Source organism: Neomonachus schauinslandi, chromosome 1, assembly GCF_002201575.2.
Source record: "Neomonachus schauinslandi chromosome 1, ASM220157v2, whole genome shotgun sequence".
Lineage (NCBI taxonomy): Eukaryota > Metazoa > Chordata > Mammalia > Carnivora > Phocidae > Neomonachus > Neomonachus schauinslandi.
Genome location: NC_058403.1, coordinates 210,356,821 through 210,370,295, shown reverse-complemented (window position 1 = coordinate 210,370,295; position 13,475 = coordinate 210,356,821). Strand labels below are relative to the sequence as shown.

The window sequence follows — 13,475 nt, the reverse complement described above, 5'->3', positions numbered from 1 at the left end:
GGGGGGGGGGGGGCGGCAGGCTACACCTTGGGCGCCACAAACACCTTCCAGCCCTCCTGCTGGCCCATCTTGAGCAGCGCGGCTGTCATGCCCATGTACGCGCAGGCGGCGGCTCCGATCCCGTAGCTGTGAGCTGCCGGAGTTGGGAGGGCGGCGTCAGGCGGCCGTGCGGCTCCCCCCCACCCCTGCCTCCCTGGGGAGCCCAAGAACACGGCCTTCCCGCCAGGCTTAGGGGCCCCTCTGGCTGAAGATGTGTGTGGAAACCCGGGAACCGAGGCTGTCAGTCCGGGTCCAGGGAGGGGGACCCCGCGCTCGGTGGAGCCTCAGCCGGTGCGCTGGCCGCAGGCGCCAGGCCCTGTGTTTGCTCTGCGGACCGTGAACGCGGGAGCGCAGAGCGGCCCTGCTTGTCCGAGGGCTGTCGCTGGGCAGGGAGGCGGGCCTGCCGTGTGCAGGGCTCACCCCCTTGGCGGGCTGGGGGTGTGTGTCAAACCCCAGGATGCACGGATGGAGGGCCTCCCTCCACCGTGCCCTCCCTCTGCCTGACTGGAACCCTCCAACAAGCACTGGCAGACTGGTGGGCCAGGGCAGTTGCCAGCTCCGAGGCTATGGGAGGTGGAAAGAGCAGTGTCTGCTCCCGGTTCCAGGCGGCTGCACTGTGCCAGGCTGGTGTGGGGCCCCCGCCCTGCCTCCCACTAGGGAGGCATGCTCTGCTGGTTCCCAGGTGACCTCGCACCACCCAAGCCCCCTCTCTGAGCTAGTCCGTGCATCTCCAGGTGGGGATGGTGAGTGTAGCTCCCCTGCAGGGCTGTGTGTTTGGCCAATCAGGGCTCTGGGTGCTGGGAGAGGGACGGCAATGCAAGGACCATGCACCTTCTCCATGCTCATGGGGCAGGGGCAGGGGCAGAGACAGACAGTGGCCTTGTGTTCTCTGACAAGGTGCAGAAAAGGAGAGTGATAAGGAATGAGGGCAGCGGGGGTCCCAGATCATCCATAGGCGGGTTTGGACAGTGAAAGAGGGAGCTGTGCTGACATCTGGGTGAACAGCACTCCAGGAAGTGGGCACAGCACATGCAAAGGCCCTGGGGCAGGACTGGGCCTGGCTTGGAGGAATAGCAAGGCGGCTTGTGTGGCTTATACAGAGTGACCAAGGGGGCGAGAGGGAGGAGGGTAGGGTAGGGGGATGTGGCAGGTTGTGCAGAGCCTTGTGGGCCAGGCTGAATGCCACAGCAAGCCACAGGGAGGGTATACGGGCTTGGTGAGGTAGACATGCAGTAGGTGCTTAAGCAAAGCAGCTCTTAGTATTACTGAACTGGCTGGTGGCAGAGGTTCAAAAGCACTGGAAGGTTTCACGGGGACTGCCCCCTCCTCTGCTGGGGTGAGCATCCCACACACCTGGCCCTTTCCTGGCCCCTGGTCTGGGATAGAATGGGGGGTTGTGGTCAGCAGAGGTCAGAATGGGGGGCTCACTCACTGCGTGCTCCCAGGGTCAGGCCTCCGGCACAGCCTCCGATGAAGTAGTTCAGGGGGTCATCGGGCTTCTCTCGGACCTGAGCGCTGAGGCAGGACGTGAGGCCAAATATGGCGCCGATGGCAGCTGTTGGGGTGCAGGTGCGGGGGTGAGCGCTGAGTCAGGGCCCAGGGGCCGGTGCCAGGAGGGCCCCTAAGGAGAAGCCAAGGCTCACTCACCTGCAGTAAGTGTGTATCGCCCTGTCCTCGCCACTCCCTCTAGGAAGGAGTCCGGGGGCTGGAGCGTGACACTGTAGGCAGAGAAGATCAGGCCTGTGGGACCAGAGAGGGTGAGGTGTGTGGGACCAGGACCTGGGCACTGAGACCAGGAGGGGCCCTGGCGGGGGGCAGGCCCCTCCACTATCAGAGAAACCCTCTCTCCCTCTGTCCCCATGGCACCCAGAAGGAGGTTCCTAGCACCACCCCTTCACCCAGGAAGGGACTGTTCTGAGGTTTACCCAGGGCCCCACAGCTGCTGAGCAGCCACAGTGGGATTCCAACCCAGTCTACTGCTCCAAACCCTGGGCTCTCACCCCTACCTCCGGGCCCCAGGCCTCCCTCCGCAAGGCCTGCCCAAGGCCTGCCCGGGGCGCCTTCACTCTCCACAGTGCACCGGTCCAGCTTGCAGTGGACACGAGAACAGGCCCAGGGCCCAAGAGGCTGGGCTGCTCTCTGGCCTCACGTGCCAGCACAGACAGCACAGCTGAGCCCCACAGGGCTTGGCACCCAGGCCCTGCTCCCCACTCCCAGCCAAGGCTGCCTTCTCCCATGGGGCCCAGGGCTCCTTGGCAGAGACTTGGCTCCCGGGGCTGCCAAGGCCTGCTGCTCGTCACCCTTGGGCCCCCTCCCTGCTCGCAGCTTGGGCCTGGGCCCATCCCTCACACCTGGCTGGCTCAGCAGCCGCTCCTGCCCACCCGGCCTCGCCACTCTGGTCAGCTTTTCCATCTCTGCTCACCCTGGCCTCCCTGCCCGACACTGGCTCTTGCGCATGAGGGGCCCGGCAGGGGCTGGGCCTGGACCCAAGCGCCAGGTGGGTGGTGAGGCCCGAGGCTCTATCCTGGGGCATCTTGAGCAAACACTGGCCCAGGCTGCTGTGTGGGTCTGGGGTGAGGCCAAGGCAAGGCCTTGGGCAGCTGCCCCGACCAGACCCTCCTCAGTGGGGGGGCAGGCCAGGGCCCACCTGGCTGGCTCCGAATCACCAGGAACCGCTCAACACGGAGCTCCCCGGATCCTCCAGCTGACCCTGCTCAGGGCAGACAACACACCCCTCCTCTCCCTACAGAACCCCCGCATGGCCCAGTCACCATAGGGACCTCCCAGGGCCAGCCCGTCCCAACCTGTCTGCCAGCTCACATTCCACGCTGCACACAGACCGTGCCCCCGCCATCCTAATCCCCTCAGAAATCCTAGAACTGGGAGTGGATGAACGGTCTCCTAGCAATCATCCAATATGGTGACCTGCCACAGCCCACCCTCCCCACATCCTGCGACCCCCAGCACATGAGGATCTCTACTGACTCGGACCTTTCTATGGCCCCCCATCACCCTGCAAAAGGCCCCCTTCCCAACTCCCACCTGCTCCTGGCTCTCTCTCAGCCTCCAGCAGTGACCTCCAGACACAGTGCACACTCGACCCTTCATTCATTCATTCCTTCCTTCACAGTGACTGCAGGTTGTCATTCCTTTTCACAGGCACTGTGTGCCCACATTCATTCATTCATTCTTCCATCCATCCAGCTACTTCATTCACTCACACATTCATTCAGTTGCTGTATGCCCTAATTCACTCATCCAGCCACCCATCCACAAGAATTACTAGGTGCCTTCATCCATCCATCCATCCATTCACTCATTCAGGGTTACTGTGTGCCCACAGGGTGCTGATGCTAGGGGGTCCAGGCTCCCTGCCCTCCGGGGGCTCACCATCTCAGGAAAGCCAGACAGGAAACAAGAGTGTTCTCTCAGTGAGGCCTGAGGGGAGGCAGGGAAGGTAAGGGAGGATCCAGGAGCCAAGTCCTGCACGTTGAGTGGAGCTGGCCAGTGAGAGAGAATGTAGGCGGGCGAAGTAAGCAACACACACACATACCCACACACACACCCACACACCCATACACCCACACCCCCCCCCCCCGATACCCTCGAAGGCTCACAGGAGCTGGAGACCACCACAAATCCGAGTCTCTCAGTGACTGCCTGACATGGCACCTCTGTCAAAGTTCCCACCCACACTCTCTCAAAGACCTTTCAGCAAGCCCCCGCCCCCACCCTGGAGGCTCCTCATTCTCAGCAGCACCCCACTCCTGAGATGTGCTCAGTCTCCCCCAACAGCCTCCTGAGATGTCAGTCCATCCCCGTGGACTGTGCATTTGTGATCACATGTGCACTCCCACTCAGAAACACCAACATTAATGTTTTTCTCATATTCAAAATCCCTTAAACCATCCATTTCCCCTTATCTCCCTGAAGGCCCCACGTGCCCCTCAGGCGACCCCCTCCTCCTACTTTAATTCCCCTTTAGACACAACCATGAGCCTCCACAAAGTCCTGCCAGGCATTCCCCAATGTCAGCATTTCCCTATAAGAATGTGCCCGAATAAGTTCCCCCTACAGCGATCCAACCCCGCACTGCGCAACCCTCTCCAAAGGCCCCCTAGAGACCCTGCCACGCACCTCTACTGTCCCAACAACTCGCCACTCAAGCAGACTCCACATCATTCATCCACAGGGACTCCCCATCCACCCTCTCTCCTGAGGCCCCTCCACAAGGATCCTGCACGCACAGTCCTTGCCCCAGCCACCCTCAGGAGCAGATCAGGAGACGTGGATTTGCATACTGGCTTGAAAAGACCCTGGGATAGTTAACACACCTCTGTGACCTTCAGTTTCCACCTCTGAGAAATGGGCACGATAATCGTTGGTCTCAGAAAATGGAGTGATGATTAGGTTTACCTTAATCCAAATGCCTCCCAGTGGAGACTCAACTTCTGCCAGGCCTCGTTTCAGGAGCTGGAGATATGGAGGTGGCCCAAACCATCATTCATACTTCTCAAGAGAGACTGGAAGGGGCGAGATGCTGAGGTGTCCCATGCAGAAGAGTGCTAGGGCCATAGTCACCTTATGCCCTCCCAAGGCTACCCTTATAGTAGCCCCTGACCCACCTCATTTGTGACCTCCTCCGCACCCCTACGGCCCCTCTGGTGGTCCCAATAAACGCTTCAGATACCTCTAACCATCCCGCTCTCCTGAACCCTAAAAAGACTTCATCTCACACTGGAACGTTCTCAAACTTCTGTACCCCCGAGACACAGCCATGATCCCCCCAAATAACCTCAAATTACCCTGTTGTTAAGTCTCATGAATCCCCAGCTCCTTCGACACCCAGTAAAGGCCCTCTGCCACTCAAAGACGTCCCCAGAGCCTGGGGTTAGCTTCAAGAGTAACCCCCAAATCCCAGCCCCCAGCAATCGCTTCTGACGACCCCAGTGGCCACCCTGTCACATGTACCATTTCCCGGTGCCCTAACCCTGTCGGACCCCCTTCACACAAGAGTTCCTCAAGGCCGCCCCCAAGACGACGTGTCACCCCGTGAGCTACCCAGCGCTCCTGCGACCCCCTCGGACAGCTCCCAGTGACCCTGTCGCCTTCCTGCGCCCTCTGAATTAGTCCGACACCCCCACAAAGTCTATCCCGTACAAGAGCTCCCCAGCGACCCAGGGCCGCCCCAGACATCCCAGCGACAACCTTACGGCACCTGCGAGATCCCCAGCGCCCCCAGGACGCCCTGGGACAGCCCCCAGCGACTCTATGACCTCCCTGCACCCTCTGCCCTCGGGACCCGGCCGAGGTGCTCACCAGCGGCACCACTGACTGTGGTGCTGGCGTAGGTCTTGCGGTGGCACTCGGTGCCATCGGGTATGTCCAGGTATCGCTGAAGAAGCGTCCGCGCCATGATTGCACACCCCTGGCCCCGCACCGTACAGCCTACCCGCTCCCGGTGTCCAAGGGCAGCCGCCGCTCGTTCTCGCGAGACTTCCTGGGCGGCGCGCGCAACCTCTCGTGCGGAGGGGCCGACAACAAGCGTGCAACTTTATTGAACATCGCGGACACAGACACGGTCGCGCGCACGCGCCGAGTCGGGACTGGCGTAAAGGAAGCGCGCGTGCACCCCCAGCCGCCTTCAAGAACGAGAAACTGAGGTGAGCCAGAATCAGTGAAGGCAGATCTCACTAGTTCCAACTCAGAAGGTCCTAGGTTAGGAAAGGTTGACGCCCGGAGGTGGGGCCTAATCCAGGGGCGGGACTATGACCGGTACTAGGCCCATCTCCAAGCGCAGATTCGGGCGCGGGGCGGGGCTCCACTTGATAGGAGCAAGATGTAACCCTGGGGCGGGGCACAGAGCAAATGTGACCACTCCCAGCGCCAGGATCTGCGTGAGTCTGGGGGTCTGAACCGCGTGCGACTATTTTGGGGCGTGGCCAGGTTCCAGGGCGGGCAAAGGTACCGATCCCAGGGCTAGGATTTTACAGGACGCCACTCGTGCTCACCTTGTGGCTGGCTTGTCCAAGCCCTGGGACGGAGGAGGTCCGCGCTAGGCTTGGGGGGCGTGGCCAGAGCCGAAGACACGCCCCGAAAAGGACTTGGCCGAACCGGAGCTGTGCGTTTGCTTAAGGGGCGTGTCCGTGGCCTTCCGGGTGGATCTGAGAGAGGCGAAGCCTGAGGCGTGGCCAGGCTTGCTGGGCCGCAGGACCCGGACCAATGCTGCTGGTGTTGGTTTCTCAGTGGGGCGGGGCCTGTCTCGAAGGAGTGACCAGTCCCGTTGCGGGAGCCTGAACAGGGAGCGCCATCGAGGACTCAGGCCCACCTGGGGGCGTGGTTTGTCAGAACCTTGGCCAATCTTAAGAGTTAAGCCGGGCTCAGGGGCGGAGTCTCGAGGTGCCGGGACCAGTGAGGGTGTTTGGGTTTGAGGAGGGCGCGACCCATCCTGCCGCGGCCAATCGCGCCGAGGTCCTGAGGGGGGCCTTTGGGGGCGTGGCCCATCGGGGGCGTGGCCGGGGCCGGTTCCGGGCCGCCGGGGACTGCGTGGGGGCCATGTCGGCGCCGCAGCCGCTGCAGATCCGCGAGGCGAACGCACACCTGGCGGCTGTGCATCGGCGCGCCGCGGAGTTGGAGGCGCGGCTGGACGCGGCGGAGCGCACAGTGCGCGCCCAGGCCGAGCGCCTGGCCCGCCACGACCAGCAGCTGCGCGCTGCCCTGGACGAGCTGGGCCGCGCCAAGGACTGGTGAGGCCCGGGGCCGGCCGGTGGACTTCTGGGAGGTGGGCGGAGGCGGAGCGGAGATGGGAAGGGGAGGAGAGGCGCGGGAACCGCGTGCAGTCACGTGTAGGCTGGACTACTGGTGGGATTGAAAAAAAAGAACACCCAAAACCTCGAATTAGTCACCAGCATGCTAAGTTAAGAGGTGTCACACAAGTGCGGATTTCTAACTTAAAACAACCCATTTTTCCACAATGCAAAATCGGCTCTTTCCGAGTGGTGCAGGGGTCACCGACCTCCTAGGCATTGAGATCCATGGCAGGTTCTGGAGCAGGGGAGGATGGGATCATACCAGCCGTTTTTGAAGAACCCCTCTAGTTTTGAAGAGTCGCTGAGGATTGAAAGGGATGAGACAAGCGCCCAGGGAGGAGGGAGGTCAGGGGCCCAGGTGGGAAAGGAGCTGGTTGGATTCATTCATTCATCTTTACTGAGTACCTACTGTGTGTCAGGCACTGTGCTGGGCGCTAGAGCACGTAAGTGAGATCTACTAGCACAGTCCTTAGGCAGGCACATCACTAGGCAGTTACAACATGGGGTAGTTGGGGCCGTGATGGAAGGGCACATAGGGTTGAGTGGGCCTAGATGGAAGGCTTCCTGGAAGAGGAGCCATCTAAGCTGAACAACAAATAGGAAAAGATGTAGGGGACAAGGGAATTGCAGGGGAGCGATTAGAGAGTTTTCATCTTCTTTGGCTGCCATTACAGAATACCACAGGCTGGGGGCCTTAAACAACTGAAATTTTCTCCTCACAGTTCTGGAGGCTGGAAAGTCCAACCGACAGATTCAGTTCCTGGTGACAGATTCTCTTCCTGGCTTGCAGATTGTCATCTTCTTGCTGTGTGCTCACATGGCCAGAGAGCAAACTCTCTGGTGTCTCTTCTCACAAGGGCACTAATTCTATGAGGGCCCCACCCTCATGAGCTCATCCCAAAGGTGTCATCTCCAAATACATCACACTGGGGATGGGGGCTAGGGGTTCAACATAAGATTTTGAGGGGACACATTCAGTCCATAACAAGGGGGTCTTGAAGCAGTGGTGAGGAGCTTGGCATTTATCCTGATGGTGATGGGGAGCCCCGAGAAGTCAGGGGCAGGGAGGAGGAGAATCGCTGGTCCCCGCAGTACCATAACTGCCCTGTCTTGCCTTCTGCCAGTGAGCTTGCCGCTCTCCAGGAGCAGCTGCTGACCTCCGAGGCCACTGTCCACAGCCTGCAGGCTGCTGTGCGTCAGAGGGATGAGCTCATTGGGCAGCTGCAGCCCCGGGCGGAGCTGCTGCAGGACATCTGCCGTCGCCGGCCACCCCTGGCCGGGCTGCTGGCTGCCCTGGCGGAGGCTGAACGCCTGGGGCCCCTGCCAACCAGAGACCCCAGCCACCCACTCCCTGGTGGGCCCAGTCCACGCCTTGCCAACAGTACTGGGGAAGAGGAGGACAGGGACCACCTCCAGCCTGCAGTGTTTGGGACCACTGTGTGAGCCCTGGAGCACAGATTTCACAATGGAGACAGAGTTCCACTGCTGTGGGTGTCCTCGGGGGTCACCAGTGTCCCAGAGGGGACCCCGTGGCAGAGCCATAATCCTTTCCAAGCATCAAACCTGCTAAAAAGTCATAGGTTTCAAACAGGCCGCCCAAGGGCCAAAGGCATATGGTTAGCCTGGACAGGTTTTTTTTTTTTTTTTTTTAAGATTTTATTTTTAAGTAATCTCTACACCCAATGTAGGGCTTGAACTTAAAATCCTGAGATCAAGAGTCGCATGTTCTACCAACTGAGCCAGCCAGGCGCCCCTTGTTTTGTTTTTTGTTTTTTAAACAAAACTTTACATCAATCAACTTGTTGAAAAATTGGCAACATTTCACAAAAATCCGATTTCTGGCTTCAGTCTTGGCCATGCCTGCTCGGATCTGAGCTCAGGATCCCCTCTTTAGCCAAAGTGTGAGGTCCAGTTGGCTCCCTCATCTCTCTTAGGGCTGGATGTCTGGCCCCTGAAGCATCTGAGTTTGAGATCTCTCTTGCTCGTGGGGGCAGATGTATCAAGTTTTTCTCCCCCTTTTCCCCCTGCCCTGATCTTCGTTCCTTCTGAAGCATCCTTCATCCTAGGCTAAAGCTTTTTCTTATTCTTCATCCCAGACCAGAATTGGGAACCTCAAGCCTTGTGCTGTTTTGCAGTGGCTGTATGAAGATGGATTTTGAATGCTAGATTCTTTCCCCTAACTCTGTCCTTCCCTCAACGTTTAACCCAGAAGGGAGAGCGTGCGTGTGAGACATGCTGACATGCTGGCGGCCAGGCTGTGTTGCCCCAGGGAAAACTCAGGCATCCCTCAGCCTTTCCACTGGCTGTTCCCTCTGCTTAGACTGCTCTTCCCCCGGATGTCACATGCCCCATTCCTTGTCACTCAGATCTTTGCTCAGATGTCACCTCCTCAGGGGGGGCCTTCCCTGCCTACCTTATTTGAAGTAACCCCGTCCCCTGCTCTTACCCATTCTGTTTTCTTCACGGGACGTCCTGTCATCAGAGTGTAAGCTACCTGAGGCAGGGCTTTTCTTCATCGCCAGCGCCAGGTGCACCCTGGGGCCTCGGTACAGGATGGGGTTTGTGGGCCCTGAAGGGAGCCGGGGCCCCTAGCACATCTGATGAGGCCCCAGCCAGTTCAGCTTTTGTAGCAAGCAGCCCGCTCCTTTTTATATTCCCTAGAGAATTTATTTTTAAACTCCTTATTTCTATGCTGCCCTTCTTGGCCAGAGACATTCAGGGTGCTATTATTTTTTAAATCAAACCAGGGAACCCTGTGCCTTTCTCTGCCCAGCCGAAGTGCCCAGCCTGGTCCCACGCTAGCCCTTTTCCCACCTCCTTACTCAGGGAACTGTCACACCAGGAACCACTGAGGGGCAGGGCCCATTTTGGCCTGGAAAGGTCGGGGTCTGTCCCCAGCCCTCAGGATGGTGCAGCCTGCCCGCCTGGCATCTAACAGTGACCTCTCAGTGCAGTAACAATGGCCCCATTTTCTCTGGATGAATAAGGGGGGCTGCTTGTACGAAGAGAAGGCAGGTTGAGGCCTGTCTGAGCTTAAGAATAAATCGGATGATTTCCTGGCCTTGGTCCTTCCTCCTTTCTTCCTGTGTGGGGGCTGGAGAGGTGGCCTGGTGGGGCCCTGCTGGGCGGGGAGACATAGTTACAGTCACAGGCGCTTGTGTCTAGTCTTTGCCGCCCAGGCTGGCCCCATTTTATAGCTATGGAAAGTGAGGCTCAGGGGGGTGAAGTAAACCGGCCTCGGGGTCAGGAGGGCCTGGGCCACTTCCAGTTTCTGGAGGGGTTACTGTTAACATTCTGATTCTCTTCAAGATGAGGAGATGCCAAAACAGAGTTACAATAACTATGGTTATATTTTACACTTTTCTATGGAAAAAACTGATTTTTGTAATCCTCATGAAAAACACAATGGAGTAGTTCTCTGCCTACTCGAAAAGTTATGGACTGCAGTGAGCCGCCAGAATGTCACTGCAGTTTCTCCTAACACTGACAGTGTCTAAGTCCAGGCTTTGGAAAGCCTCTGGTGACCTCTGGGTCTCTGCAGCAGATGGGTCCCCAAACGGGGCCCACGTTTCAGGCCCTGGGAAATCCAGCGTCATTTTCAATCCTGTCGTTCGGTGTAACGCTTAGTCGATGTCTTGATCAGAGGCCTTCTGTGATGATGGCCTCGGTGCTTCTTGGATGGCGTCGGGGGCCAGGGCCACTTCTTCGCTTGGTACTGCAGTCCCCTGGCTCCCCCAGCTTGTTAGGAGCAAAACCACCAAGTGTTTGAGAACTGAGAAACCAACCACCGAAAGACCCACATCGACAGAAATCCCACACTGGCCCCTGAATAACTACCAGGAGCTGCTTTGTCTGACTTAATGCTGAAACAGTCTGTAAGACTGCTGCGTCCTGGCTCAGCCACACTGGTCTGAACACCAGGCAAGGGGACCCGTGGAGCCCAGGGAGGAACTGGGTCTTAAGCCTCCTCGGCATGGCCTTGCCTCTCTCCGTCAGGGACACTCTGGCCATTTAGGGTTGTCGCCCACCCCTCCTTCTTGTGGCCAGGAAGGGGACCACCGCCAATCCCCATCTGGGTCTGGCTCTATCCCAGACCTGGGCACTGTGAGGCTGGGAGTGAGCAGGGCAGAGGGTGGGCAGTGGCGCCAGCAAAACCACTGGCCTGTCCCTCTCGGCCCTGCCCCCCTGCCCCCCGGGGCTGTGAGGCACTGGCACAGTGTGGGTTACGGCTGGGGCCCCTCCCAGTCTCCTGAGCCACCATCCCTTAGCAACGGGCCTGCTGGGCAGGACGCGCTGCCAATGCTGGGCAGAGTGGGCAGGAGCCAGAGGAGTGGCTGTCTGGACTCCAGTATAGTTGAAGGCCAGGTGAGCAGGTAGCTGGCCAGGACAGGCTTGCGGCACCGGACCACAGCCTGGTCAGCCGAGTCGGAGTCCTTCCTCGAACTCTCCTCCAGCCAGTTGCCCAGCCAGTCTGACCCGGCATGGATGCTGCGGACGCCACTGTGGAGAAGCTCCGGGCACAGTGCCTGTCCCGAGGGGCCTTGGGCATCCAGGGCCTGGCCAGGTGAGCTGTCCCCTTGAATCTTCTTGACCCCCAGCCCCAGGGGCCACTTTTTAACTGCACCCCACGCCCCTCAGGTTTTTCCGCCGCCTGGACCGGGACAGGAGCCAATCCCTGGACTCGGGGGAACTCCAGCGGGGCCTGGCTGAGCTGGGGCTGGTGCTGGACACTGCCGAAGCGGAGGGCGTGTGCAGGCGCTGGGACCGTGATGGCAGCGGAATGCTGGACCTGGAGGAGTTCCTGAGGGCCCTGCGGGTGAGGCCCTTTGCCCTGCTGTCTGGGGGGTGCTGACGAGCTCTCCGTGGGCTTGTCGATGTCAGTGCTGACCCTGGATGCCTGGAAGCCCTGGTGCTCCGCACTAGACCCCCCCAGTCATGACCTGCTCCTTTCCAGCCCCCCATGTCCCAGGCCCGGGAGGAGGTCATTGCAGCTGCGTTTGCCAAGTTGGACCGCAGCGGGGATGGTGTGGTGACCGTGGATGACCTCCGGGGGGTGTACAGTGGCCGCGCCCACCCCAAGGTGCGAAGTGGGGAGTGGACCGAGGAGGAGGTGCTCTGCCGCTTCCTGGACAACTTTGACTCCTCTGAGAAGGACGGGCAGGTGGGTGCCCACAGACACCCCCCACCCCCTCTGCCCGGGTCTCTGGTCCCTACTTATAGAGCCTGTCTGCCCCCAGGTCACGCTGGCTGAATTCCAGGACTACTACAGCGGCGTGAGTGCCTCCGTGGACACAGACGAGGAGTTTGTGGCCATGATGACCAGCGCCTGGCAGCTGTGAGCTGTGCACACTTGCTCAGCCAGCCCTGCCCCCGTAGCGTAGGACCCCCACCCTGGCCCCCCCGAACCAGGTCCTCTCTCACCTGGGCTTCCAGCCAGGCAGCCCCTGAGGTGGAGGCCCCAGGACTGGCTGGATCAGGTCTCCGAGGACCCGGCTTGGCCACCAGGTACAAGTGGGACAAAGTTTCCAAGGATGGGTCACTGGTTCAGGACCCCAGGGAGCAAGGCCCTCCCTGTCCATTCTGTGCAGACTCCCCTCCCCCCTCCCCCCAGGAGCCACTGTTGGCAGGGAAGCAAACAGCTCTTCTGTGAAGCAAAGCTCAGCAGGGAGGCGGCCAGTCTTGGAAGGCAGCCAAGTTTGGTCACCTGCCCGGATGTGGAGTGTGGGGCAGGGGCCAGGGGCCCGCAGACAGGCCAGGTGGCTCTGGGACGTGGAGGCTGTTCCTGGCCAGTCTGTCTGGCTTCCTGAGGCCCCTGGGGCATGCAGGAGGCCAGGGTTTTAGTTAAAAGTTTTAATGTAGTTCCCAAATACATTTCATATGACAATCTTACATAAATGTTCCAAAACACATGGGCATTATCTGGTTTTACTTGTCACTAGTTGGCTAAGGCTTAAAGCAGAGAAGTGTGACTGGATCTGCTGGGAGGGCCTTTGGTGTCTTCCCACGGCTCAGGCTCACGCTGCACACAACCGACCCGAGGTGTGGGTGGCACAGCTGTGGAGACAAGGCCTTCCGCTCACCCCGAGGGCGGGGCTGGGCACTTTGCTCAGAAATCCCTCGGAGCCCTGTGCACAGGGCCCTTCTTCACAGGCCGCCCCAGGTGGGTGAAGCCCGGCTGGCTCCTGGCCATGCTCCAGGGTGGTGGTGGGCACGGCACCCACTCCTGTGTGTGCTGTGAGTGTGGGAGACAGCCGGTTGCCTGGAACCAGCCCCCTGCCCCCTCCTCGAAGGTCCTGCTGAGGTCCCCCTCTGCCTCTCACAGGGGCCCCTGGTCCTGGATGGTCTTGGGGCAGTGACGTCGTCCAGGGCTGGGCAAGGAATGGCCAGCAGCAGGAAGGTTTGCCTCTCGGTGCCAGATGATGGGTGACCGACATGATGGGAAAAGGCAGGAGGGTGGGTGGAGACCCACCCAGGTCCAGTGACCCTTTTTTAGATAAGCTCTTTCCACGTCTGGGGCCCAACACCTCAATACCCCACGACTGGGCCTGGAGCAACCCTGAGTGGGGAACAAAGTGGGGGGGGGCTGACTCCCACCCCAGCACAGAGGCCAGGAGCCCGGGAGGGAGG

The 13,475-nt window shown here is 59.9% G+C and overlaps 3 protein-coding genes across 6 annotated transcripts; 2 read left to right on the top strand and 1 right to left on the bottom strand.

The window, feature by feature from the left end:
- Nucleotides 1-14: 14 nt before the first annotated feature.
- NDUFA11 (NADH:ubiquinone oxidoreductase subunit A11) lies at nt 15-5,544 on the bottom strand. Its single transcript, XM_021705371.2, has 4 exons — nt 5,359-5,544; nt 1,687-1,779; nt 1,472-1,594; nt 15-133 (listed from the first exon to the last, which is right to left on the bottom strand). The coding sequence occupies exons 1-4, from the start codon at nt 5,453-5,455 to the stop codon at nt 21-23; spliced, it is 426 nt and encodes a 141-aa protein (XP_021561046.1). The 5' UTR covers nt 5,456-5,544; the 3' UTR covers nt 15-20.
- Nucleotides 5,545-5,620: 76 nt separating this feature from the next.
- On the top strand, nt 5,621-12,755 carry CAPS (calcyphosine). Of its 4 annotated transcripts, none has more exons than XM_021705440.1 (5): nt 5,621-5,702; nt 11,303-11,412; nt 11,487-11,664; nt 11,803-12,009; nt 12,086-12,755. In XM_021705440.1, exons 2-5 carry the CDS (start codon nt 11,330-11,332, stop codon nt 12,185-12,187), a joined length of 570 nt encoding a protein of 189 aa, XP_021561115.1. In that variant the 5' UTR covers nt 5,621-5,702; nt 11,303-11,329; the 3' UTR covers nt 12,188-12,755. The 4 variants fall into 4 exon arrangements, with proteins under 4 accessions (XP_021561115.1, XP_021561116.1, XP_044772204.1 ...); XM_021705441.1 differs by lacking the exon at nt 5,621-5,702 and adding an exon at nt 6,728-6,785; XM_044916269.1 differs by lacking the exon at nt 5,621-5,702 and having other exon boundaries at nt 10,123-11,412; nt 11,803-11,928.
- Nucleotides 6,450-8,416, top strand: VMAC (vimentin type intermediate filament associated coiled-coil protein). Its single transcript, XM_021705442.2, has 2 exons — nt 6,450-6,785; nt 7,973-8,416. The coding sequence occupies exons 1-2, from the start codon at nt 6,595-6,597 to the stop codon at nt 8,289-8,291; spliced, it is 510 nt and encodes a 169-aa protein (XP_021561117.1). The 5' UTR covers nt 6,450-6,594; the 3' UTR covers nt 8,292-8,416.
- Nucleotides 12,756-13,475: the final 720 nt, after the last annotated feature.

Excerpts from the sequence above, each read along its gene's own strand:
- NDUFA11 (XM_021705371.2), bottom strand. The coding sequence starts at position 5,455 with ATGGCGCGGACGCTTCTTCAGCGATACCTGGACATACCCGATGGCACC. Across the intron at positions 1,595-1,686 it reads GCGATACACACTTACTGCAG|CTGCCATCGGCGCCATATTT; the intron begins GTGAGTGAGCCT and ends GCACCCCAACAG. Across the intron at positions 134-1,471 it reads CCTGACCCTGGGAGCACGCA|CTCACAGCTACGGGATCGGA; the intron begins GTGAGTGAGCCC and ends CAACTCCGGCAG.
- CAPS (XM_021705440.1), top strand. The coding sequence starts at position 11,330 with ATGGATGCTGCGGACGCCACTGTGGAGAAGCTCCGGGCACAGTGCCTG. Across the intron at positions 11,413-11,486 it reads GGCATCCAGGGCCTGGCCAG|GTTTTTCCGCCGCCTGGACC; the intron begins GTGAGCTGTCCC and ends CACGCCCCTCAG. Across the intron at positions 11,665-11,802 it reads AGTTCCTGAGGGCCCTGCGG|CCCCCCATGTCCCAGGCCCG; the intron begins GTGAGGCCCTTT and ends GCTCCTTTCCAG.
- VMAC (XM_021705442.2), top strand. The coding sequence starts at position 6,595 with ATGTCGGCGCCGCAGCCGCTGCAGATCCGCGAGGCGAACGCACACCTG. Across the intron at positions 6,786-7,972 it reads CTGGGCCGCGCCAAGGACTG|TGAGCTTGCCGCTCTCCAGG; the intron begins GTGAGGCCCGGG and ends GCCTTCTGCCAG.